Source organism: Microcaecilia unicolor, unplaced genomic scaffold (genome assembly GCF_901765095.1).
Source record: "Microcaecilia unicolor unplaced genomic scaffold, aMicUni1.1, whole genome shotgun sequence".
NCBI lineage: Eukaryota > Metazoa > Chordata > Amphibia > Gymnophiona > Siphonopidae > Microcaecilia > Microcaecilia unicolor.
In genome coordinates, this window is record NW_021963453.1 from 56,195 (window position 1) to 83,214 (window position 27,020).

The 27,020-nt window shown below is 43.8% G+C and overlaps 1 protein-coding gene across 1 annotated transcript in view; it reads left to right on the plus strand.

The window, feature by feature from the left end:
• The window catches only part of LOC115459332 (lysophosphatidic acid receptor 1-like), a gene marked incomplete at its 3' end in the record, with an annotated part of 64,227 nt that extends 44,918 nt beyond the window's left edge, over positions 1 to 19,309 (plus strand). Inside the window, 2 exon segments of the mRNA XM_030189174.1 lie at positions 18,563 to 19,151; positions 19,154 to 19,309. Of these exon segments, the coding sequence (XP_030045034.1) occupies positions 18,572 to 19,151; positions 19,154 to 19,309 (736 nt within the window).
• Between the last annotated feature and the right edge of the window lie 7,711 nt (positions 19,310 to 27,020).

Below are 27,020 nucleotides of genomic sequence, written 5' to 3' on the forward strand. Positions count from 1 at the left end.
TATCTTTTTCTGTTATGATTTGAATACAATAAAAATTATGTAAAAAAATATAAAATAAAATAGTTACCCAGTTGTTATGATTAATAGAAAAAGCAGGTACAAAACCATAGAAGAATAGAGATTCTACTACTTTCAATAATCAGTTCCTTCCCTTAATGTCTTCCCCTCTCTCAAGAAGGTGCAATAATTTGGTTAGTAGCTTAACAGATCAGAAAGGTCATTCACCTACCTTCAAAAGGTGTGGAGGAAGCATGTTTGGGAGAAGGTTATGCATTATTTGTAAAGTGAAAGATAACCAACAAGGGCTAGATAAGATAAGCTTTATAGTGGAAGGCTTTGAAGGGCAGACCTCAAATAAGAGGTTCAGGAGAGCTTTTCTCTTCACTCACATCCAGGATGTGAGAAACCTTTAACACAGTCATCTGGACAAGGATAAAGGGATGGATTCAGGCAAGTTAGGAAACTTAGAAAAAGCTGCCAATAGCAAGTTATTGGCCTCCTTCAGTACCTGAAACACAATTTCATCCAGTGGCATCTATGTATCCTATATAATAAAACGCACCTCCAACATTCTGAAACTGACTGCATGGCTGAGGCATTCCTGCTCTCCTGTATCCATCTCCTGAATTGACATCACGTACTTCCGGGTTCGGTCACAAGCAGAAGTGACCAACCACATGAGGTTTCTCGGCTTCAGAATGTTGGAGGTGCATTCTATTAAATAGGATTGGTCAATTCCTTGAAGCACAGCCAGAGCTCAGCGTCCTGCACACCAGAGAGAGAGAGGGGGGGCCTGACACAGAGAGGGGGGGAGGTATCTCTGTCACACACACACTCTCTCTCTCACAGTCAATGTCTTTCTCTCTCTCACTCTCACACACTGTCTCTCACACACTCTGTGTCTCACACTGTATCACATTCACTCTCTATGTGTCACACAGTCACTCACACACTCTCTTGGTCTCATACACTCAGTCTCACAGAGAGTCTGTGTCTCACACACACTCTGTCTCGCACACACTGTATCTGTGTGAAACACACACTCTCTCTCTCACACTGTGTCTCACATACGCACTTGCACACACTCTCATTCTCACACACACACTCTCTTTCACAGACACACTCTCTCTCACAGACACACTCACACCCAGACTCTCTCTCTCTCTCTCTCTCTCTCTCACACACACACACACGCTCACACATTCACTGTCTCACACACAGTCACTCTCACATACACTCTCTCAAACATACACACTCCGAGGAAAACCTTGCTAGCACCCGTTTCATTTGTGTCAGAAACGGGCCTTTTTTACTAATGAATATATAAAATCTTTTATACTGTCAATATGGCATTGTCATTCAAGGTAGTCTTTTGGCACAAACCCCCTAAGACGTATAAGAAGAGGCTTGAAGATCTCAATATGTATACCCTAGAGGAAAGGAGGGATATGATACAGACCTTTCAATACTTAAAAGGTATTAGTATGCAAGCTAAATTTTTTTCAGAGACAGGAAGCAGTAAAACTAGAGGTCATGAGTTGAGGTTGCAGGGTGGGAGACTTAAGAGCAATGTCACAGAAAGGGTGGTGAATGCCTGGAATGCCCTCTCACAGGAGGTTGTGCAGACAAAAACAGTGACAGAATTCAAGAATGTGTTGGGCTAAATACAGAGGATCACTGTATAGAAAAAGGATAGAATCCAATTCAGGCTAAACTTAAATTATCTCAGGCTTGTATTCTTTAACACCAGACTAGTCAATGTAGATTAGAACATATTGTAAACAATTAAATAATGCCTAAAATATCACCATGCCAATAACAACAAAATTAAAAACCTAAATCCTCACTCAACGTTTTTATTTTCACATTCACCAATTTCCACTTTCTAACATAACTATAGTTGTAAGAATCAATTCTTCATTCAGTACTAATGAGTGCTTTCCACAGCTAAAATGCCTTACCACAAGGCATGGTCAGGCATCCCATGGTAATTTTGGAAATACAGCGCTAACCAATTACCATTTGGTGAATTCATGAGCCCTTTCTGCTTACAAAATAGGGGACAGTAGGGCTCATGAGCTAATGGGAAAATTAGTACGTGGCCATTAATAGAAAAACTCAGAAATTTCAGCCATTTTACCCATGTGGAAAAAAATGGCCGTAGCACACAAGAATGACCCACATAAGCGCACGCTAAGGCCACTTTTTATCACAGTTTGGTAAAAGTGCTCCTTACTTATTTTAGATGAGAGTTCTGTGGATATAACTTAATTTCAACCTTCAGCATGTGTACTGAATTCTTGGTAAGTGGGGAGTCAAGCTCTTAAAAGCATGTTCTGTTATCTATGTGCTTCGATAAAGGGAAGGTATGATGGGATTTTCTCTAGGAGCATTTATTATCAACGTTAGAACCTTGTTTCAAGGTTTCTCTTATTGGTTTTGAATACTGTCGCTGTTACAAAATTAGGGACCCTGTGTAAAAGCATTCATAGGAGCCGAATCTGTGGGTGCTGTGGGTGCTTGAGCACCCCCATATTGAGAAATTCCTAGTATGTGTCAGGAAGGGGTTATTTCCACTGGGCTTATCACCCCCAATAATTTTGAAAAGTTGGCTCCTATGAAAGCATTCATTTTGCCACTTTTATTAACAGAAGGATCCAGAATTGCTATCGTCATTCCGTGGGGCAGAATCAGCTGGTGGCAGGTGAGAGAAACCAGCAGAATGCCCTTTGATCATCGATCAATATCTTAAAACTCCCTGTATGAACTTTCTGAGGTTTTTCTGTCCCCTGGATATGCATTATCTTAAGGAGACCGGGCTTTGGTGCCCTATTAAAATTAATTACAGTGTAGCTCCCTGTACAAGCAGAGCATATCTGGTACTGCTATAAATGTGATAAGCAGTAGAGTAATAGCAACGGAATTGATTCTTCCTATAAGGCTGTAATGCCTACACCAGTGGTTCTCAATCCTGATCCTGGAGGCACCACAGCCAGTCAGGTTTTCAGGATACCCACAATGAGTATTCATGAGATAGATTTGCGTGCAGTGGAGGCAGGGCATGTGAATCTCTCTCATGAATATCATTGTGGGTATCCTGAAGACCTGACTGGCTGTGGTGCCTCCAGGATCAGGATTGAGAACCATTGGCCTACGCTATCCCCCGGATTGTATATATGATACCCGAAATTGGGTGTCCATTCAAGATGTGTGCCCAACTAAATTGGCTAGCAAAACAATTATGACAATAATTGGGTGTTAATTGGTAACAATTGGCACCGGTCTGAATTTGGCGCACATCTTGCTATGCAGTGTTCTATAACAATGCGCACCAAAATCCCATAGCGTGCAACCCAAAAGGGAGTGTGGCCATGGGAGGTGCGTTGGTGGTGAGGTGAGGAACCATGGGAAGTGGAGTAATTGTAATCCCTATGAGCATGGTAGACAAACTGAAAACGTAGGGTGAAGGGTAGACGCTTCCAAAGATCACAGGAAAGATGGAAGCAGCTTGTATCTGAATTTGATTAAAAGAACACCAAAAAGACTCTTTTTAGTAATCTTTAATAAAATTCAGATACAAGCTTCTTTTCGTCTTTCCTGTGGTCTTTGGAAATGCCTACCCTTCACCCAACTCTTTAGGTGTATGTAACATAGTAACATAGTAGATGACGCAGAAAAGACCTGCACGTCCATCCAGTCTGCCCAACAAGATAACTCATATTTGCTGCTTTTTGTGTATACCCTACTTTGATTTGTACCTGTGCTCCTTCAGGGCACAGACCGTATAAGTCTGCCCAGCACTATCCCTGCCTCCCAACCACCTGCCCCTCCTCCCAACCACCGGCTCTTGCACAGACCGTATAAGTCTGCCCAGCACTATCCTCACCTCCCAACCACCAGCCCTGCCTCCCAACCACCGGCTCTGGCACAGACCGTACAAGTCTGTCCAGCACTATCCCCGCCTCCCAACCACCAGTCCCGCTGCCCAACCACCGGCTCTGGCACAGACCTTACAAGTCTGTCCAGCACTATCCCCGCCTCCCTACCACCAGCCCCGCCTCCCGATCTTGACTAAGCTCCTGAGGATCCATTCCTTCGGCACAGGATTCCTTTATGCTTATCCCACGCATGTTTGAATTCCGTTACCGTTTTCATTTCCACCACCTCCCGCGGGAGGGCATTCAAGCATCCACTACTCTCTCCGTGAAAAATACTTCCTGACATTTTTCTTGAGTCTGCCCCCTTTCAATCTTATTTCATGTCCTCTCGTTCTACCACCTTCCATCCTCCGGAAAAGGTTCGTTTGCGGATTAATACCTTTCAAATATTTGAACGTCTGTGTCATATCACCCCTGTTTCTCCTTCCTCCAGAGTATACATGGTTAGTTCAGGATGGGTATGGGTGGGTATGGGGTGTTCCTAAAATTTGTGTGCAGTGCTATAGAATACCGGGGGATGTGCATCCAAGGCAACCGGGAATTACACTTGGTTTCAGCAGGAGTAAGTCCTGGCATCCAAATCGGCACTCCAATGCTATTCTAACAAGAGCGCTCATCTTTCAGTTTCCATTATAGAATAGCATTGAGCACCAATTTTTTTACTGATTCTATCCCTATATATATAAGATGTAATTCCTAAACCGCATAATATAGCAGGGGGCTATTCTTTGGCAGAATTCATTATTAACTGTCTGAAAAATAAATTGTTTAGTTATTTTTATGAAAAACAGTATTGATAGTGGTGCGGTTCTGGGATACCTTTGGACTCCCAACCGAAATAACTAAAGAATGGTTTAAAGGAACTCTGTGGACTATAGAAGTCAATATCGACTGCATTTATGTACCTAGGTTAGGTGCTTAAATTTGTCCCCCTAATTTTAGCTAAACTTAAAAGCCTTATGGCTCAGGGATCAATATTCACCGTGGTTAAAGCAGGCAGAAGAGGCCAATATTCAGTAGCAATTAATCTGAGCAATACTGCTGAATATTGGCTGCTCAGGCAGAGTCCCCTGCAGTGCCGGGGCGGAATCGGGGAGCAGCCAGCCTTATGTAGGCAGAGGGCATATTCAGCACCAGGTGTCTGCATAGCTAACAGGCAGCTGATCAAAAGCCCCATGCTGTTTTCCAAACGTGCTCTAAAAAGTAGCGCTGGAACAGCGTGGGGCGTTATTAGACCTATTATCAGAATAATGACATACAAATTAAAGCATGCAATTATCTCTGATCATGGGGTAGAAGTGCGGGAGAATTGTACCTGAGCATGCGCTCAGCACAATCCTCCTGCACTTGTTTGACAGGTCTGGGCTGTCAAAAGCCCAGACCTCTCAAATACAGTGTCTGGAGGTTCATGGGACCACCAGACCCCAACTACCCCTTCCCCGAGCAAGGAAAAACCGAGGCTGGGAGGTCCAGAGGACCTCCGGTCCCCCGACGATACCCCCCAGGTTCAAGAAGGCTGGAGATCCGGTGGGTCTTCAGCCCCCCTACTCCCCTCAGCATTTCTTAAAGGTCCCTGGTGGCCCAGTGGGTGACCGACCCCCCCCCCCTCCCCAGCGACAGGTGGGATGGAGGTCCGCCAGACCTCCGGTCCCCCCGACACCCCCCGTCACAGTTCAGGGAGGGCTGGAGATCTGTTGGGTCTCCAGCCCCCCCAACCCCCTAGCATTAACAGGGGTCCCTGGTGGTCAAGTGTCAATCCCCCTACCCCCACCACCGCCTACCTTGAGTTGGAGGAGGGAAGTAGCCTGCTTCCCTCCTCTTCCTTCGACGCTGCCTACAAAATTGCGGTGCCCAACCCTGCCCAGTATATCCTGGGATGCGTTGGGCTAGGCTGGGTGCCACCATTTTGCAGGCGGTGTCGAAGGGAGGCAGGCTACCTCCCTCCTCCAAGGTGGGGGTAGGGGGATTGACACTGGACCACCAGGGACCCTTGTTAATGCTAGGGGGTTAAGGGGGGCTAGAGACCCACCGGATCTCCAGCCCTCCCTGAACTGTGTTGGGGGGGTGTCAGTCACCCACTGGGCCACCAGGGACCTTTTAGAAATGCTGAGAGGAGTTAGGGGGGGCTGGAGACCCATCGGATCTCCAACCCTCCTTGAACCTGGGGGGGATCGTTGGGGGGACTGGAGGTTGGCTGGACCTCCAGTCCTCTGTCACTGGGGGGTCTTTGGTTTGGGGGTTTGCTTTGTTGGGGGGAATGGGGGCCTGCTAGCATGTAAATGCATGCTGGAAAGGGTTCACCATTCCTCCCCAATGGTCTGCAAACCCTAATGCCAGCTCGGAGCTGGCACAGGGTTTGCCGCAGCCAGCAACCCAATCTTTGGCGCGCTGGTCGCAGATCATTGGGGATGAATAGGTTTAGCCCTGTTTTGCATGCATTTCCATGCTAGTTGCCTTTCAGAGCCCTCGAGCGCGTTGTTTTCACGTGCTTGGGACTCTGATCATGGGGGTGGTAGCAAATGCAGGCGCTAGTATGGCGCTAGCAGCTCTAGCGCCAGCATTTGCTTCTGATCATCCGTATATAAGTGGGCAGATTGGGCTGCACAAAAGGTAGTTCTAATTTGTTCGTTAACTATGCGGCGTCGGCATTGTATTGGCTTACACTTGTATAACTTTCATGTCATAGCCTCATCCCCCTACCCATCCCATCCCCATTTCAGTTTCCCACCCCAATCTCTCACTTTGATCCCCCAAATCACCTCCCCCAATATCTGATCTTACACATATCCCCTTTTCCACTTTGATTTCCTATCCCAATCTCCCTAATCCCCTTATGCTGATCCCTAACCCCCTTCATATCAGATTCTTCCCATACCCCCTTTTCCACTCCTCCTGATCCCTCCCCATTCTGCTTGCCTAACCCCGCCCCATGGTTTTAATCCCTTCTCTCAGATCCCTAATCTCCCCTTAAAAACCCCTTCCTACTTCCTCAATTCTCCATTCTGAAGCCCCAAACCTCGCTGTCCCTCTCCTCCCAAGACCCCCCTGCCACCCTTGGGACTTATCTGGAGGTGATCCCTGGTAGTCTAATGATCCAGTGAGAGGGTAGTCCCCCTCCATTCCTGCCCTCTCTGGCTCCGGGTTCAAAAATGGTGGTGACGACCTCTAGTGGTAGTCTCGCAGTAGTATTGATAAGATTCAGCCTTCCATATAAAGCCAGTTTTGCCATATTTTGAGGATTTCCTGGGCAAATAGGGGGTAATTTTATAACAGGGTGGCCTATGTCCAATGTCCAAAACTGTATCTATTTTAATCCTTTTTCTAAAGGGCAACATGGCGTCTGTGTACCTTTATAAAGTAGAAATTCTCACATGCAAATATATACCTGCTCCTGAGATGTAAATTTATACATATATTCTATGTGCATACACACAAATGGGGAATCTCTCTCATGTTGTTTATGGACACTCCTAATTTAAATCCAGGCCTGAAAAATAAGCAGGTGCTACTTTTAAATTGGAAGCCAAACCAAACAAAATAGATTTAAACTCATCATTATGTACTGCACAGCCTGCTGTACTAGAGGAAAAAAACATTTGCTTACACAGGATTTCCAGTAATATCGGTTGCATTAAGCCTGTATGAGGTTTTCTGCCAATCCAAATGAATACAACACTTGAAAAGGACAGACAAACTTTTCAGCGTAGCAAGGTTTCTGTTACTGTGATATCCTACTCTGTGCTGCAACATGAATTAGGGCTAAAGCCTGAGAGTGTATTTCCCTTTTTCTTTTAAGCTACAGTAATTTCACAAAGGCAGTGTCTTCTCCCAAACCATGTGACTGTTTATATTTGCCATGAGCTGTGGGCGGAAGGGCACCCTCCTCTATGTTTTACACCCAGTCCTTTCCCTTTAGGATGGATATTTACAGCTTTCTTTTGTATGGAAATTGACAATGGATACCTAGAAGGAGAAAGGTCAACATCCTCTTGGTTTTCTAGACCATTTGTGGAGGTTGTAATCATAGTTTACAGCAGGATCTTCATCTCTTGTGGATTTTCCTTTCCTGTAATAAAACTATTTTACTCTCTAGAACTGTTCGTCTCAACCCTGTCTTGGGGGCACGCCTAGCCTATTGGATTTTCAGGATTGCCACAACAAATACGCATGAGATAAATTTGCATCTACTGGAAGCCCTCTGTGTGCAATCTAGCTCATCTTGGTATTATGACCAGAATCTCTGACCTGGAATGATTGTTTAGGGGTCCTTTTACCAAGCTTCAGGGAAAAGGGCCCTCCGCTAGCGGCGGGGGCCATTTTTCCTGTGTGCCAGGGCCCTTTTTAGTGCAGCGGCTAAAAGAGCCCCAGACACACATGGCCATGCGGTAAGAGGATTCTTACCGTAGGCCATGCGGCAGGGAGCCCTTACCCCCACCCATTCGGGTGGCGATAAGGGCTCCCGCGCTAACCCGGCGGTGGATGCCGATTAGCGGCCGGGTTACTGCCGCACAAACCATTTCCAGGGGTTTTCTTTTCCCTGGAAATGGTGCATGCTCGGGGCTGGACTACCGCCAGCGGCCCATTGGGGCGGCGGTATGCTTACCGCCGCTCTGTCAAAGGGGCTCCTAAGTGGTTTTTTATGATCTGTGAGTTAACATCTTTTAGTGTTTTGTGTATTTGTGTTTATGTGCTTATTGGAATCACCTTGTATAAAGGATGTATAAAAATAATAAACTATGAACTATAAAATGTCTTATAGAATTCCAGCTAGTAGGAAAGTACGTGCTATGTTGTGATGGTGCATTCTTTGCCAGTGGGAATACACATGGATGGAGTTTGAAAATATATTATTGCATTCTATTTATGTATTTGTTACATTTGTAGCCCACATTTTCCCACCTATTTGCAGGCTCAATGTGGCTTACATAGCGCCATGGGGCAAAAGCCTCCTCCGGTGAAGAAACAAATATAGAGTGATGTTATTTTAAATGAATAGATATGTACAGACACATTAGAGAAACATAGAGAGGGAAGGTTATATAAAGTTCATTAAGTTCAAACAAATTTGGGTTCTATAATGTATGCATTCTACCTAACATCTAGGCATGGACATTTACACTAGCCATAGACACATAAATGTACAGGAAGCATGTTTTCTGCGACTAGTATCAATATTCTACATAGACGCCCTACTTTCTTGGTAGAATAGGCTCAAATAGGCTCCTGCTTACTCTTATCCTAGACACCCTGTTACAGAATTACCTTCTATATGTCTAATTCTGGAGTTTATTTTCCAAAAGGGATATAGGCAAAGCAGAAGTAATCCAGAGAAGGGAGACCAAAAGGCAGAGAGTCTGGCCCACAAGCCCTATTAAGTGAAACATAAGGGTGAACATGTACACCTTAGAAAAGTAAAGGAACAGCTATGTATCCTGGCTGTTTCATGGGCCAATGATCAGAAGCAAACACGGGCTCTAGAGGCTAATAGCACCATACTAATGCCTGCATGTTGCTCCCACCCATGATCAGAGCCAGTGAGCGCATGTAATAACTGTTTGCCGGCTATGAACACTAATCACATGCAAATTGCATGAAAACAAGGGTCCTCTCGCATTCCTCCCTCATGATCAGCGGGCAGTGTGCCAAACAAGGGCGCTGCTACCGCTGCAAACTTATGCCAGCTCGGAGCTGGTGTTAGGGTTTGCTAGCGAAGAAGGAATGAGGGACACCTACTGAGAGGTTTGACAGGTCCAAGATTTCTCCCAGACCTGTCAAGTCTAAGCCTGCCCCCCCAAAACACAAAACCTGGAGATCTGGTGGACCTCCAGGCCCCCCACTCCCAAAGCACAAAAACACTGGTGGTCCAGTGGGACTGCTATCTATCTGCCCCTCCCCTCGGCAGCCTACCTCTCCGTAGTAGTAGTAGTTGGAGGAGGGAGGGACTAACACTCCCTCCCTCCTCTTCAGGCGCCTTCCCAAAATGGTGGCGTCCCACCCTGCTCAGTGCATCCTGGGATGTGGAAGGTGGGGCTTAACCCATATATGGAAGTTAAGCCCCTCCCAGCATATCCCAGGTTGCACCGGGCAGGCCAGGATACCACCATTTGGGAAGGCTCCCGAAGAAGAGTGAGGGAGTGCAAGTCCCTCCCTCCTCCAACTAACATGACTACAGAGAGGTAGGCTGCTGGGGGGAGGGAGTGGATAAGTGCTGTTATCAAAGCTGATTAGCTTGTTATGACAAATAAGTTATGTGCACTGTTATAGCATATGCCTGGATTCTGACACGGATCTCTAGGTGTGCTATAATAGAATCCAGGGGGAAATGCATGTTAAGCTGGTATTCTACAAATGATGCTCTGCACAGAATACTCTTTACAAAATACTAGTTTAGTGCGGATAATCCTGGCATCTAACTGTGGGTGCCATTTATTGAATTTAGCCCTATACGTGTCAGTGGGAGCTCCACCTGTTGCCCACCCATGCTCTGCCTACTTGCATACCCCCTTGCGTATGTGCACTAAGAGGTCCTTTTAGTAAGGCACACTAACAGATTTAGCGTGTGCTAATGATTAGCACACACTAAATGATAAGATGCCCTATCATTAGCGTGTGCTAATCATTAGTGTGCATTAAACCACTTGCATGCACAATTACAGACCAGCGTTTAGGCACCGCGCTAGCACTTTTGTGGAAAGGGGAAGTTATGAGCATTAGTGCAAGTATTCTGCAAATTTAGGTGTGGAATGAGTGTGAAAATGCAGGGTGCCCACTTTATTAAAATGCCCTTGATTAAACCATATCAAACCAATACTGCAACACCAACATTCTTCAGATGCGCAGAACATGACGGCTGTCAAAGTCTACTGAATTATCTAAAAAAACACTGCCATTGCAGCCAGATAACTTTCAAGACCACATATCTCTCATGCTATCAGTAATGTTTCAGCATTAGATCATTCATGAAATCCATTTTGGCCTTCATGAAACAAAGTATGAGCCTCAATATAGTTTATCAGCTGCACATACATCACATATTCAATTAACAGATGGCAACTAACCATCATGTAGTGAACATTAGTAAGATCAGTCAGTACTGGCAAAATCTTCTCCTTCGTATCTTTCAACATTCAAACAGTGCAAGGATCACTGTACTAGTTGTTTGATACCACTTGCAGCTTTCACCTTCTCCAACTCACTTCCATAACATTTGCCGAGTTCCACGGTTACACTTCTAAGACTTTCAATAAATGCGGAACCCACTGCACAACCCAGTGTACAGTGAGGGCCTTTGACTGTAGCCAATCACAGATAAGAAACAGAGGACTGAAAATTAGCAATCGATTTCACAGTAGTCAACTGCTTTACAATGTCAATTAATTCTCTTCATTTATTCAAAGCTAGTGAGATTCTAGAAGTAAAAAAAATGTCAATCTTTTCTTCGGGATTTTCCTTCTTGTACAGTGTGTTCTGAATTTACAGTTTTATAAGGTGCTCGATCCTCTCCTTTCTACTTTTATGTCACTTTCTTTCATGTATCTTCAGAGCCCTTTTTGTTTACCAGAAACAATTTACAGTAAGTACATAAGTATTGCCATACTGGGAAAGACCAAAGGTCCATCGAGCCCAGCATCCGTCTCCAACAGTGGCCAATCCAGGTCACAAATACCTGGCAAGATCCCAAAAATGTACAAAACATTGTATCTACCATTTCTCTCCCTCTGTCTCCTCCCCACCGACTACCTCGCCCTTAATTGTCTGTGTTGTCTATTACTTGATTGATGTGTCTTTTTATACTGCTGTTAACCTTTGAACTAATGTAAGCAACATGACCTGCCCATGGGCGGGAAAGTGTGGGATATAAATGCCAAAAATAAATAAATACTGCTTATCCCAGAAATAGTGGATTTTCCCCAGTCCATATTTTACCATTGATCTGTTCAATGCAGGTTCCCAACATGCAAAATCAGTGATGCTTCACCATCAGCTCCTAATCAGTAACTATTACACCTAATATACAGCCCCCTTGTATAATTTAATCCAAAGTGCATTTATACACAGCAATAAAGTTCCCTTGCTCAGTTGGTCTGACCCTCTATTGTATGACCTACAGCTAAGGAGCTTTAGGGGCTCATTTTCGAAACAGAAAAAACATCTAAACAATGGCACCAAGAAGCAGAGGGATTTTTTTATTTTTGTAAAAACATCCAGATTGCTATTTTTGAAACTCATTTTGTAAGATGTTTTCTATACAGTTCATCTAAATCTCAAGGAGGCGTGTTGGAGGCATGTTTTGGGTGGGACTAGCGCGGGCTTATGATTGGTTGCTTCTGCAATAATGGAACATTGTAAAAACGTCCAGGACAAAAAAAAGTAGGATGTTTTTGGCTAGACCTTTTTCATTAATGACTAAGTACCAAAAAGGATCCAAACTGACCAGGTGACCACTGGAGGGATACAGGCATGACCCCCCTTAATCCCCTCCCACCCCGTAAAAGGTACATACAGGCTCTATGACAACTGCAGAGATAATGGTCATTCTTCTTAGAGCAGCAAGCAGATCCCAGGAGTAGCCTAGTGGTTGGTACAGTGGACTGTAGCCAGGTCCATTACCCCACTCTAACTTTACACTTGTGGTAGAAAGTGTGAGTGGTTCAATAACCACAAAATACCTACTGAACCCACATATAGGTAACACCTGCAGGCATAAGGGCTATTGTAGTGGTGTACAGTTGGGAAAAGTAATTTTTTGGCTATTCCTGGAGAGCTCACCACAGAGTAATATGGGTGTTATGATGTGATGTGTACCTGTGACCTGTTTTTGAAGTCACTGCAGAGCCCCCTAGGCTGCCCCACTGCTCTGCTGGGATGTCTCTGTGGCCAGTCTAGTAGGACGCTGGCCCCCAGACATCCCAATGGCTTGTTTTTGCGTGTTATCCCTTGGACGTTTTTTGTTTGGAAATGGCCCTAAAAGAAAGATGCACTGAGCACTAAAACAGCTAATAGGACATTTTTGAACTAAAAAGATAGTCCAAAATCAGATGTGCACATCATATCCAAAAATGTCCCTCCACATGTGCCATTAACTTTCTTTTTGCTAATGTATCATTTTTAGCGTGTCTATCTTTGCACAGACATAGGCCTCATCCTCAACATTAATCTATTGGGAGGATACTTCACCCTGTGCTCCTGGTCAGTAACTTTTCAATCCCAGATATAGCTCTCTGACAAAACTTTATTAAAAGGTGTATTTCTAATAGCAATGAGGCTACCTCTTCCATCTTTTTTTAAAAATTTATATTTATCGGCTTTATAACATATTCAAGACTTTACAAATCTTGATGTGAAACTCTCCAAATCAAAAGAATACAAAATTAGGAAATTTAACACATCAAATATGACAGTGTTAGAGATTCTAGTCCACAACAGTAGACATCCAAGAATAAGAAAATTAGAAAACTATAACAAGGGAATATTACACCATTAAGAAAAACTACTAATTAGCCTCAAGCCTAAATTATAATTCCCTACTCACAACCAGCCAACCTAAGTGCTGGTGTGCTTGATGACTGACTCTGTACAAAAACCCACAAGTGCTCTGGTTCATAAACCAACAAAAGAGGCTTCCCTCAGAAAACAAGAAAGAAAGTAGTTCTTCAGTACAAAATCAGCAGATGTTCCAGTAATAACCTAGCTAAATACTAAAAGGTTAATTATTCTGCCCCATAGCAGAAGATGATACATAATACACCACTATACCTCTTCCTGCTTGACTGCCTTCCTCCACAGAGACTTTGAAACCTACCTTGATCTGATTAGGCTATGCATAGTCAAATTTAATAAACCATAACTACTAGGTGAATGCTTCAATGTAGCTCCAATCAGACCTTTCACGGTCAACACACTACGCTCCTGTCAGCTTCCCAAAAAACACTGGGTTCTTTAATTGCTTAACAAGATCTGTAGCGGTATTCTTTCCAGCGCTTTTTTGAGGGGGTACTTGGGGGTACTGAGTACCCGGCACCTTTTCCATTGTCCTCGCTAAATTGACCCATGGACCCCAAGTTTTAATGAAAGAGCTCAGGGCCCTACATGCCAATCTGCCTTGTCACAGATTCCGTGACTGGTTGCAGGGGTCTGGCTATTGTGGGGATGGGCCCCTCAGTGATCACCCCATCCTGAAGAGTGGCCTAGCATTTGAGTACTGGCAACCTTTTTGCTAGAAAAAAATGCACTGATTCTTTCCATCAAACTCTTACCTTACTTAGGGTTTGAACATCTAAGCCCAAGCATCTTGAGTATTTCTACTGTCCATCCTTCCTCTTGCTTCTCTTACAAACAATTTGGCTTTTGTTTCATTCCAGCAGTTTCCAAATTGTTCCAGGTGCTTATCCACCTTTACCTCTGTTCTTCACCTAAGATGCTTCCTCACTACATCTCACGGACTGCCTTCTCCAATGTGAGCTCACTTTCCTGCCAATGTAGGAACCTCCTAGACTATTTCCCCTAGTATTCCATGAGCTAATTTCCATTCTAAACATTATATGGTCTCTTGAGCTGCCTTGGGCTGTGAGCTGCTATATAAGCTGTAACAAGATGTCCAAAGTGTTGCAAGGAATAATATGTATACTATAAGATCCTTAGTTTGCATCTCTAATCCAGAGAAATAAGCTTATATTTTTCCTTGTATAATGTATATGCCTTTATCCAAGACACAATGCACTCTTCAGTATCCCCTATTCAGAGACACAACATTAATCATAACTTCGTCTTACATTTGCCAGTCTTCCTGCAGTAGTACAGTGAGACATTCAGATAATTCAGCATTATAAATAAACACAGAGAAAGCATTTTCCAGTGGAAAGGAAAGCCAAAACCAAGGAAGCATGGGATAGATACAGCAAATCCTTAGTTGTAAGGAAGTAGAGGTATTTTATTTATTTATTTTAAAATTTTATATCCACCTAAAATCTAAGTGGTTTACAAATGAAAACATACATAATCATGCCCTATGTACCATAATCCTTAAGACTGGCATTGTATCAGAATGGGAAGCTTAGATGGGTTCTGTGACTCTAATCTGCCTTATTTTCTCTTTTTCAATCATGCTTTCTGCTGAAATCGAATTCTATATAGTGCGCCAAATCCACTTTGGCTCAGGCCCACTCAGTAGCAGCACACCTATGATGTGTCTGGCAGGGATTCCCAAGCCCCACCAGCTGAAAACTCTCAACAATGGTCCCTCCTGCGTACCTTGTAAATAGCAGATCTTCGCCTGCAGCAAGCAGCGACTGATACATACTACTCGCACTGACTCCACAGCCTTCCCTGTGACATATTCCCGCCTATGCGGAAACAGAAAGTTGCATCAGTGGGAAGGCTGTGGGGCCAACATGAGCAGTGTGTTTTAGTTGCTGTTCACTGCCGGTGAAAATCTACTACTACTACTACTACTATTTAACATTTCTAAAGCGCTACTAGGGTTACGCAGCGCTGTACAATTTAACATAGAGGGACGGTCCCTGCTCAAGGAGCTTGCAATCTAAGAGACAAGTGAACGGACAGTCCGATAGGGGCGGGTCAAATTGGGGCAGTCTGGATTTAGTGAGTGGTAAGAGTAGGTGCCAAATGCAGCATTGAAGAGGTGGGTTTTAAGCAAAGACTTGAAGATGGGCAGGGAGGGGGCTTGGCGTAAGGGCTCGGAAGGTTGTTCCAAGCATAGGGTGAGGCGAGGCAGAATGAGCGGAGCCTGGAGTTGGCGGTGGTGGAGAAGGGTACAGAGAGGAGGGATTTGTCCTGTGAACGGAGGTTACGGGCGGGAACATAGGGGGAGATGAGGGAGGAGAGGTAGTGAGGGGCAGCAGACTGAATGCATTTGTAGGTAAGAAGGAGAAGCTTGAATTGAATGCGGTATCTGATTGGAAGCCAGTGAAGTGACCTGAGGAGAGGGGTGATATGAGTAAATCAGTTTTGGCGGAATATGAGACGTGCCGCAGAGTTCTGAACAGATTGAAGGGGGGATAGATGGCTAAGTGGGAGGCCAGTGAGGAGTAAGTTGCAGTAGTCAAGGCGAGAGGTGATGAGAGCATGGACGAGAGTTCGGGTGGTGTGTTCAGAGAGGAAAGGGCAAATTTTGCTGATGTTAAAGAGGAAGAAGCGGCAGGTCTTGGCAGTCTGCTGGATATGCGTAGAGAAGGAGAGGGAGGAGTCAAAGATGACTCCGAGGTTGCGGGCAGATGAGACGGGGAGGATGAGGGTGTTATCAACTGAGATAGAAAGTGGAGGAAGAGGAGACGTGGGTTTTGGTGGAAAGACGATGAGCTCGGTCTTGGACATGTTCAGTTTCAGGTGGCGGTTGGACATCCAGGCAGCAATATCGGATAGGCAGGCTGATACCTTTGCCTGGGTCTCTGCGGTGATGTCTGGTGTGGACAGATATAGCTGGGTATCATCAGCATAGAGATGATACTGGAAACCATGAGATGAGATCAGGGCACCCAGGGAAGAGGTGTAGATTGAGAAGAGAAGGGGTCCAAGGACCGATCCCTGGGGAACACCAACAGATAGGGGGATAGGGGTGGAGGAAGATCCATGAGAGTGAACTCTGAAGGTGCGGTGGGAGAGATAGGAGGAGAACCAGGAGAGGACAGAGTCCTGGAACCCAAATTAGGACAATGTGGCAAGAAGTAAGTCATGAAAATCTGCTATTTAAAAGGTAAGCGGGAGATGGGGGATGTTGAGAGACCATATGGCATGCAAGTGAGAGGAGAGACCAAATTACCTGTGGGATGGGACAGGGTTCTTCTGCCCACCCATCTTGGCCCAGGCCCACCCAAAATTGGGTGTCTGGCTACGCCCCTGCACCAAATTAATTAGCAGTTACATGCGGATCTACCCCGCTGCCCTATTCTATAACTTACGCACCTAAATTTCATAGTGCACAACTCCAAAGGGGGTGTGGCACTCAAAAAGCTAGGTGCCAATAAGGGACCTCAATGCACAAAGGTACCATTCTATAACTTGGTGCCTAAGTGTTCTAGTGTGTACTATGAAGGGAGTGTTCATATGGGGGCAGTGGTGTGCTGGAGCAGGCTCTCACAGGCTCGCAAGAGCCGGTTGTTAAGTTTTAAGAATTTTGGGAGCCGGTTGTTAAAGCAGGGCCCTCAATGGCTTCTTTAACAACTGGCTCCCAAAATGTGGGGCTTCGGCCCCCTGCTGAATTATCTTTTACTTTGCTGGTGGGGATGCTGAGGCCCTGCAAGCCAAGTAAATAGACTACTGCTGCTCCCCGCTCCTTGTTTCCAGCTCTGGGCAGCAGGCTGGGTCTTCTCCAGCATGTGAGAGAAGTTCCAGCATGCTGCTCAGAACAAGACATTGGGAGTGGTGACAGTCCATTTATTGGCTGCCAGCAAAGGTATGCCTAGCGTGCCCGCACGAAGGGAGGGAGGGAGGAGAGAGAGGCAAGTGTTGCTCCCCACCCCGGCCACCCCTGGCCCTTCCAACTGCAGAGCTGGCTACGTCCGGAGAAAGAGCCTGTTGTTAAAAATTTACCAGCACACACACCCCTGTATGGGGGGCATGGGTGGGGTATAGATATTCTGACTAGTTTAGTGAATACTGTCAGGCGCTTAGCTGCTGCCTTAAGGTGCGCCATTTACACCTGCCATAGATCAAGGGTAAATGGTGACACCTAATTACTGACTTTGCAGAGTATACAGGAGCATATTAGGAGCACAACCAAATCCTTTTCAGATCAAGAAGAGAAAGCTAGATTGGAAACTTCTAATGCATGGAATGAATACACCTGCCAAGTGTCTGAAAAATCAAGCCAGACATTTTTAGCTGCTGGATAAGAAAACGAAATTCTGATGTCAATTTCAGTTCTTCATTCCCAAATGTCTCCATGTTGTGTGGTTTGACAGACATTGCAGTTTATATTAACTTAACCATACAGACCAACTATATGTCTTCAAATCATTCTTTGCAGTTCGTAAATGCGTCGATATTCAGCACTGTTTGACTTACTCTCACATTAGATCATCTGTGTCTCAATGTATGTCAGCTTTTGTGGTGTTTCATGACATCAGCACCTCAATACTATTCAGTCCTTCAGCTAGTTTTTTTTGTTTTTTGCGGTCTTGGCAGCATGAAGGCATACACATACACAACCACAAGTCTCTTGCCAAGCAAGCTATTTTGACGTGATTTTGTCCAGTTCCCAGGAATCGTGTTCATGCTGCTCATGGATCTGCCTTTAGAATATATTCACTCCATGCTGAAGAACATTGAGCTGTTTATAACTAAAAAAACAGCATTAAAGCATGGCTTGGCAGAGTAGGCCCACAACATCTCCAAAGGCTGGAGAGCAAGACCCTGATGAAATCCTACTTCCAAATCCTAACAAAATGCATTGCTAAAATGATGTTTACACCTTTCAGCTTAACTGCCTGCCGAATTTCAGAAGCGCCCATAGTGTACACATTGTACATCAGTAAAGACAGGCAGAATGAGTTTGGATGGCATGCCTATTGGGTATTTCCAATCCCTGAATTTGAATATGTGTTGTTACTTTAGATTGTTTTTGTTTCCTAAGATCTGATGTTTTTTTTTCTTTTTGTTTCTTGTAGACCACAGCCATGAATGAGCCGCAGTGTTACTACAATGAAACAATTGCCTTCTTTTACAACAGGAGTGAGAAATACCTAGCCACAGAATGGAACACAGTCAGCAGGCTTGTGATGGGACTGGGAATTACCGTCTGCATCTTCATCATGTTGGCGAATCTATTGGTCATGGTGGCTATTTACGTCAACCGCCGTTTCCACTTCCCTATTTATTACCTGATGGCTAACTTAGCTGCTGCAGACTTCTTTGCTGGGCTGGCATATTTTTACTTAATGTTCAACACAGGACCCAACACTAGGAGGCTGACTGTGAGCACCTGGCTACTCCGCCAGGGCCTTATTGACACTAGCCTGACGGCATCAGTAGCCAACCTGTTAGCCATTGCTATTGAGAGGCACATTACTGTCTTTCGAATGCAGCTCCATACGAGGATGAGCAACCGAAGGGTGGTCGTAGTCATCGTCGTCATTTGGACTATGGCTATTGTGATGGGTGCAATACCAAGTGTGGGCTGGAACTGTATCTGTGACATCACACACTGCTCCAACATGGCACCACTCTACAGTGACTCCTATTTGGTCTTTTGGGCCATTTTAACTTGGTCACCTTCGTAGTCATGGTGGTCCTCTATGCTCATATCTTTGTCTATGTTCGGCAGAGGACTATGAGGATGTCTAGGCATAGTTCTGGACCCCGTAGGAATCGGGACACCATGATGAGCCTTCTGAAAACTGTTGTCATTGTGCTTGGTGAGTAGCTCTTAATGGATCACTTTTTCATCTCCACTTTACAGAATTAAAATCTAGTCAGAGAACAGGTGGTAGAGCATTAGTAGAATTAATGAAATGGGCACACTGAGATGGTCCACAGAATCTCTTACTCCTACCCAGCCTAGCCTACTGCTCTCTTTTCCAGGTGAGGATTCTCCCTGGCTTATGCACAGTCCTCTGTCCCTGCTAGCTGTGAGCTCAGGAAAGGATTCTGCTGATCTTAGGGAGCTGTCAACTTTGGGAGTCATGATTTGGTATTGTATTTTGAGTAGCAAAAATTTGATCTTCCCTAAATTGTAAGGTTTGGAATTTGACAAAGAGATCATGCCCTTTATCTTTTTTTATACATTCATTTCATAGAATTTGTTAATGTGTTAGTAGAACTCAGAAATTAGTCAAAATACAATTTGCTAAATTACAGTATTTTCAACAAAGTAGTTAGGTAAAGATGATACCTTTAAAAGCTAATGAATGCTTAAAGATACAACAGAAGAAGGCACTGAGGATGGGATCTTTAGCAGTCCTACAGGCTTGCAACCTTACTTCACTGCTTTTGTGACTTGCTATCTTCCCAACTTATAGAAATCTGAAGAAGTCTCTGGCAAGGATCCATGCTACGTCTCCTTCATACCATGTAGGCCAACACAGTAGCCACTTGTTTGCCAGTGCCACTAAATGCCTCGTACTGTGTGCGCACATAGCATCTCAATGCCATTCTCCCCAAGGACATCGGCACACAAAAGCTCCTTTACATGACTTCACTGGCTGCCTGGGTGTTTGGCTGAAAGCAGGTTTCTTAAGATGAATTATTGTCTAATCACTGTAAAAGGACCTGAAATCAAGTTTCAAGTATATTAAGAGATTTTCTATCCCACCAATCTACAGTGTGTCTAGATGGCGTACCAGGGACATAGCCAGAAAATGGATTTTGGGTGGGCCTAGGCTAGAAGTGGGTGGACACCAAGTGTTCCCCCCCCCCCCCCCCCCACCACCATCACGAAAAAAATATCTCAGCTGGCGTGAAAATGCTTCTTTCCACCTTGGCAGTCTGCAGCAGGCATGTGCTGAAAACTGAGCATGTGCAGATGCCTGCATTGTGGAGAGTAGCATTTTCGTTACAATCAGGGGGAAGTCTTCAGCTGGCAGAGTTTGGGAACCCCCACCAGCTAACGCTAAATGTGTGCTACTGTTGGATGGGCCTGAGCCCGAAGTGGGTGGCCCCAGCCCACCCAGGCCCACCTGTGGCTATGCCACTGTGGCGTACAGACTAAGAGAGAGGGAGGAAAAGGAAATAACATGTAGCCACAGCAGAAAAAAAGGACAGACGGGTGCAGGAGAGACTGGGGAGATCTACAATATTGAATAGGAAACAAGAGAGAGGGAAGGAAAACACATGAAGAGATGACAAACTAACAATATATCATGTAACCTCAGCTAGTGGCCAAACGCCTCCAAAAAAGATATGTTTTAAGGCGACCACTTGACATCATCACACAGACTTGCCAGGATATTGAGTGCTGAGACCAAAGCAACGTATGGAGCAGGTCTACCATTTTTACATTATATTTTCTTTTTTTTTCTAGTAAAATATTTTGCATAGAAAGAAGTTGCAGGATTGTCCAAGCTCTAACAAATTTAGATGAAGTGTGCAAAATTAAAAAGAAAACCCCCAGGCCAGAGCTCTTTTCATATACCGCGAGCTTAGCTTGGAGGAGGAAAGAGAATTAGTTTGCACAAACTGTATTTGTTGTATTTAGGTTTGACAGATGACAAATGAGGCTCTAGATCAGCAGCAGTTACAATAAGAGCACGCTTAAGTTCTATATGTGTGTGTTTCTCTTAAATAGAAACCACTCCCTACATTTAGAGAGTTTTTAACAACTCGTCCTAACATAGCATTATGTATCATAAGGCTGCTCTGGTATGATTTTCCTCACAGCAATATACTTTGTCTTGCTAGGAAAAACTACGTAATAAAGTTTTTATTTTCTTTTTTCTATAAATAAGAGCAGCTAAGGGCGTTAATTTGACTAGTGGTACTAAAAATAGTCTGTAAAATGAGTGTAATGGAAGAAAAATACAGTTCTGAGTCTAATATTTCTATGCAAAATATGATAACTCCGATATTAAAAGTTATGTGAGTTAAAGGGGGGAAAAAAAGAGTCAGGGAGGTAGATGAAGAAACAGCAGAAGAAAGAGAAGCATGCAAGGGAGGACATGTTAGAAAGGAGATGGAAAAGGAGAGAGACCATGGCATAGAAAAGATAAGAAAATGAGGGGAAGAGAGATGTACAGTATATAGAGAAAGAAAGGAGAGGACAAGCAAGGGAGGAAAAGAGAAGGCATGTAACAATGAAGGTGAGTAAACATGTTTTCCAAGTGAGACTATGGCAGGGCTGGGAGTAGGGGTTGGCAAACGGGGTGGTTGCCTCATGTATCATGCAGCAAGAGACACCAGGCAACATTCTTTCTCCTAAATCCCCCCATCCTTGCCTCCTTTCTTCAGTTCTCCACCCTCCCCATCCTCCCGCAGGTTACCCACACTTGATCCTCTTCCCACTGTGCATTCCTACAGACTCACAGGAGGTGACATGTTTAATCTGAGATCATCCCCTACTGCCTAGGAGCCAGATCTCACCATAAGAACTATGAGATTTGGACTCACATCAGCAGGAAATGATATTCAATGAAATGCATCTCCTGCTATAGATGGAGTGGGGTTATAATTCTGAATTTCTGCCTTGGATCCCAGTTCTAGACTATGGAGCCAGAGAGAAGATGACTTCGGCCATCTTTTCTGTGGAACAATATCGCATTCATCTCTTGCGCAGATGGAACATTTCAGGGTGTTACTGGGAAATGAAGGCCCATATGACTACAAATGTGACAACTAGTAATCAAGAGTCTTCAGCCTGTAACTTAGGGTGTTTGAATCCTATCATCATTCACATGTGAATTCTCATGTGCACATGTCCTGATTTCCTATATATGACTTCTTAAATGTTAATATAACTGAACATCGTTTCAACTAGGAGGCATATATAAATGAAAAGTTTTAATACTAATATTTTTATAATCATGTACATTATTGTTTGTTTATTGATTGGCATTTATTACCCACCTTTATGAAAATATTCATCCTTTGGAAGCCCATAAGTTGGCTTTAAACAGCTGGCTAAAGCTAATCTGTAATGCTGGTTGGCTGTAAGTTAGGAAGCTACCACTGCATGCAGCAATGCAGGTAGAGCTGGATGACGTAGCAAAATTTACATTGGGCATTTAAATATCAGCATTTAAACATATGATATGTGCATAGGATGATAAATAACCAGGACACTAAAGAATTTGGCAATGCCTGTGTCCAAATCACTAACAAAATATCATCAAGAATACTGGTGTGTAGCCCCCTCCAGTCTGATCCAGTTCAGAAGGCTCTGATGGTCTAGTCTAGATTATCAAGTATGATTCCGTAGGAGACAGATCAGATTATTTTCGAAAGAGAAAGACGCCCATATTTCGATCCAAATCGAGAGATGGGCGTCTTTCTCCCTTGGGCGCCCAAATCTGTATAATCGAAAGCCGATTTTGGGCGTCTTCAACTGCAATCTGTCGCAGAAATGGGCAAAGTTGATGGGGGCATGTCGGAGGTGTGGTGAAGGTGGGACTGGGGTGTGTTTATCGGCCAAGGAGAGATGTGCGCCCTCAGCCGATAATCAAAAAAAGAAAGGCGTTTTTAGCGTGAATTTGGGTCACTTTTTTGGACCCTTTTTTTTCACGAACAAGTCCCAAAAAAGTGCCCTAAATGACCAGATGACCACCAGAGGGAATCGGGGATGACCACCCGTCACTCCCCCAGTGGTCACTAACCCCCTCCCACCCAAAAAAAAACTTTAACAACTTTTTTTCAGCCTGTATGCCAGCCTCAAATGCCATTCCCAGCTCCATCACAGCAGTATGCAGATCCCTGGAGCAGTTGTTAGTGGGTGCAGTGGACGTCAGCCATGTGGACCCAGGCCCACCCCCCCCCCCCCCCACCTGTTACACTTGTGGTGGTAAATGGGAGTGCTCCAAACCGCCCCCAAAACCCACTGTACCCACATCTAGGTGCCCCTCTTCAGCCATGTGCTATGGTACGGTGTAGAATTGTGGAGAGTGGTTTTTGGGGGGATTTGGGGGGCTCAGCACCCAAGGGAAGGGAGCTATGGACTTGGGAGGTATTTTACTTTTTTTTTTTAATTGTTACAAGTGCCCCCTAGGGTGCCCGGTTGGTGTCCTGGCATGTGAGGGGGACCAGTGCACTATGAATCCTGGCCCCTCCCATGACCAAATGCCTTGGATTTGTTCGTTTTTGAGCTGGACACCTTCGGTTTCCATTATCGCTGAAAAACGAAACCGCCCAGCTCAAATCCGCACAAATCCGATGCATTTGCCCGGCACAAACCGTATTATCGTAAAAAAAGATGGACGCCCATTTTTTTCAAAAATACGGTCTGTCCCGTCCCTTCACGTACCTGTTTTCGGAGATAGACACCCATGGAGATGGGCGTTCACGTTCGATTATGCCCCTCAGAATGTCCTTGTGATACCCTGGAAGATTTGCGTGTATGGCAGTAGCTTTCTGTCATTAACTCAATTCAAGGTTTGGAGACCCTGTAGGGCAAGTTTAAGCTCCAGGAAGGTTAATGTCATCAGACCCTGCTGGTGTCTCCATTCTGAATGATTGCTATGGATAGTTATTCAATACTGAGTAATGTAGGCCTTTTTAGCATAGCAGTAGACGTTGGAGTTACTCAGATTGAAACCAACAGACAGTCCATAGTCGGAAGGTAGTTGGAAAAAAAATCAAGAAACAAAATGGTATGGTAAAAAGTCTTGAATAATGTTTAGTTCATTCGCTGGTCCAAAAGTCATCGGACTAGTGAATGAAGTAAACATTATTCAAGACTTTTTACCATGCCACTTTGTTTCATGATTTTTCCAGCTCTGTCTTCTTTCTGTTACTCAGAACTGAGCAAGGGGTAAGTATGATGCCCTTGAAGTGCCATAACAGCTGAAAAGTGATAGCATATTGCATCAGGATCAATTGACTTCCACTATCCTATCTACTGTAGTGTCTGTTGTGTGTGAAATCAGTAAAGAAAGCAAGACAACTAGAACTTAATTGAGTGCAGTTCTCTGCTTAATTTCATTGTACAACTGTATGGCAATGTTACTAGCAGAGAGAAGAGTGTCCAAGGTCCTCTTCCAGATAGATATGAAAGACTGATTTAAAAAAAAAAAAAAGAAAAGAAAAGAAAACAGAGCTATGATAGGAGCTAAAACACTTCCACGGTTCTGGAGCTGTTCCTCTGGAAGGAAATTGACAGAGCACAGACACTCAAAGAAGAACCACTAAAATGGTGCAATCTTCATTAGAAAAAACTATGACAAAACTTAAAAATCTAAATACACACATGGGAGAGGAGAAGGAGCATAGGGGGAATAGAACAGGAACATCTAAGAGGCAAGCATTTCGAGGAAGGTCATGATATGAGACTGGGGGAAGGCAAATTCCAGAGTAATATTTTTTAAAAAGCATTTCTTCGTAGAGAGAGTGTTGGATGCATAGACCAGCCTCCAAATGCAGATAGCGGTAGAATTGTTGATTCAGAATTCAGGAAAGTACTGGATGAGCACAGAGGATGCTTAGCAGAGAAGGCATATCAGAGATAAGCATGGTGTGCTGAAGGAAAGGGAAAGGAGCAGATTAGTTGCTCCCTGTGGTTTTGTGTGTCATCACTCATCATCTTCTCTCTCTCTCCCTCTCTCTTACACCCCCAATGTTTCTTTATGCATTTGGGTACGATTCATCCGGACAAAGGCCATTGGCTACTGTTTGACCTAAAATGCCCAGTTTTCTTCAAGCTAGAGGCTTCAAACTGAGACTGTCCTCTGTCCTGTCTCTCTCTCCTTCTCTTTCTTTCATTCTCTGAGAAATATATACCCATGAGAAGGGTCATTCTCTTGATATTTTTGCTGTCTCCCCTCATTTAGCTAATTCAGCTAGATGGCTTTAGTTCTAATGATTTCTTACTTCAACTCAATTTAAATGTTTGTTTGTCCAAATCTTTGAATAGAAAAGCTAGTAAAATATTATGCTGAGCAAGAAAAGAGACACTTATATTTTGGGATGTAAGATCATTTTTTGTTTGTCCCCTGTGACACTTAAGTCTTATTCCCTAAAGTATTATTGGGACTGAGTTTCTACTGTGGTATTAGATGAACTATCCCAATCGATAAAGAAGACAGTAGTGTTTAATAAATTACCTTCCTGGTTTACTGAAGAGCTTATGAATAAAAAAACGTAATTGTAGACTTCTTGAAAATAGGTGGCGAAAAACTAGAGATTTTAATGCTGAAGTTTTATGGAAGAAAGAGGCTTAATCATATAAGAGGAAAACTGCTGAGGTTAGGAGAAAGAGTTATAGCGAAATAGTGAATCTAACTACTTACATACTGAAAAGTTGTTCCATCTAGTCAAAGATTTAACATGTATTCCTTCTTCAATGAATTTGATTCAGCTGGGCTCTCCAGCTGTTCAGATGTAGCTGATTATTTCAAGTCTAAGGTTGGTCAAATAGGGTTGAATTAAATATAAATAATAATACTCCTGTATTTGCTTCAACTGTAGAAACTTTAGAATGTTTTGGTAGGTTATATATGGCATTTCTTTCCTCCTATTACTGAGGAGAAGGTTAAAACATTATTGAATAAAGTTTCCCACTCTCAGATGTAGTTCCTATGTATCTAATATCAAAAGCACCTGATTACTTTGTTCATTTTGTCATGTTAGGGGTTAATGAATTACTGCAGCATGTTTCTACCTTTAGATATGGGCAATATTATTCTGACCCCTATTCTTAAGGGTACTGGTCTTGATTCTATACCTTCTCATTTTCGACCAGTAGCGAATATCCCCTTTCTGACTAAACTAATTAAATCCTATGTAAGGGAGTATTTTCTGAAGCAATTGGCAAGTTTTCATGTTTATATACATCTCAGTTTGGGTTTGGTGTGTCATAATATCGAATCTTTGTTAATGATGATTGCTTCCCATATGAGGAAATTCCTGTGCCAAGGAAAGTGTTATTACTGTTTGACATATCTGCTGCTTTGACACGGTGGACCATGACCTGTTATTAAGAATGAGTGCTGCTGGAGTGTGTGTGTGTGTGGTGTGGGTGGGGGGGGGGGGGGGGGGGGATAGTTTTGCAGTGATTTCAAGTATTTCTGCAACATTGGAATTATGCTGTAAGAAAAGACATGTTCTTTCTTGTTGGTGGTCCCCGGGTTGTGGAGTTCCTCGGTCGCCCCTTCTTTAATTTTTTGATATGTCTTCATTGGATGATCTTTGTTTTAGTTCAGGAGAGCTACTTTTATCTTACACAGATGATATTCTACTTTGGGTTCCCAGCTTAAACATTTGCAGGACACCAGGGATAGGCTTCAGTTTCTATGAAGAAGATTCAAGATTGAGCTGTTATGAACTTGTTGAACTAAATTCAAATAGATATAAACGTTTTGTGGTTCTGCAACGTGGGTTCAGCTGTCCCTAAAGAAATCACTTTAATACGGAATTTAACATTTCCTGTTGAAACTGAATCTAAAGTACTTGGGGTAATTTTGGACTGTTCTCTGTCTTTTGAATTAC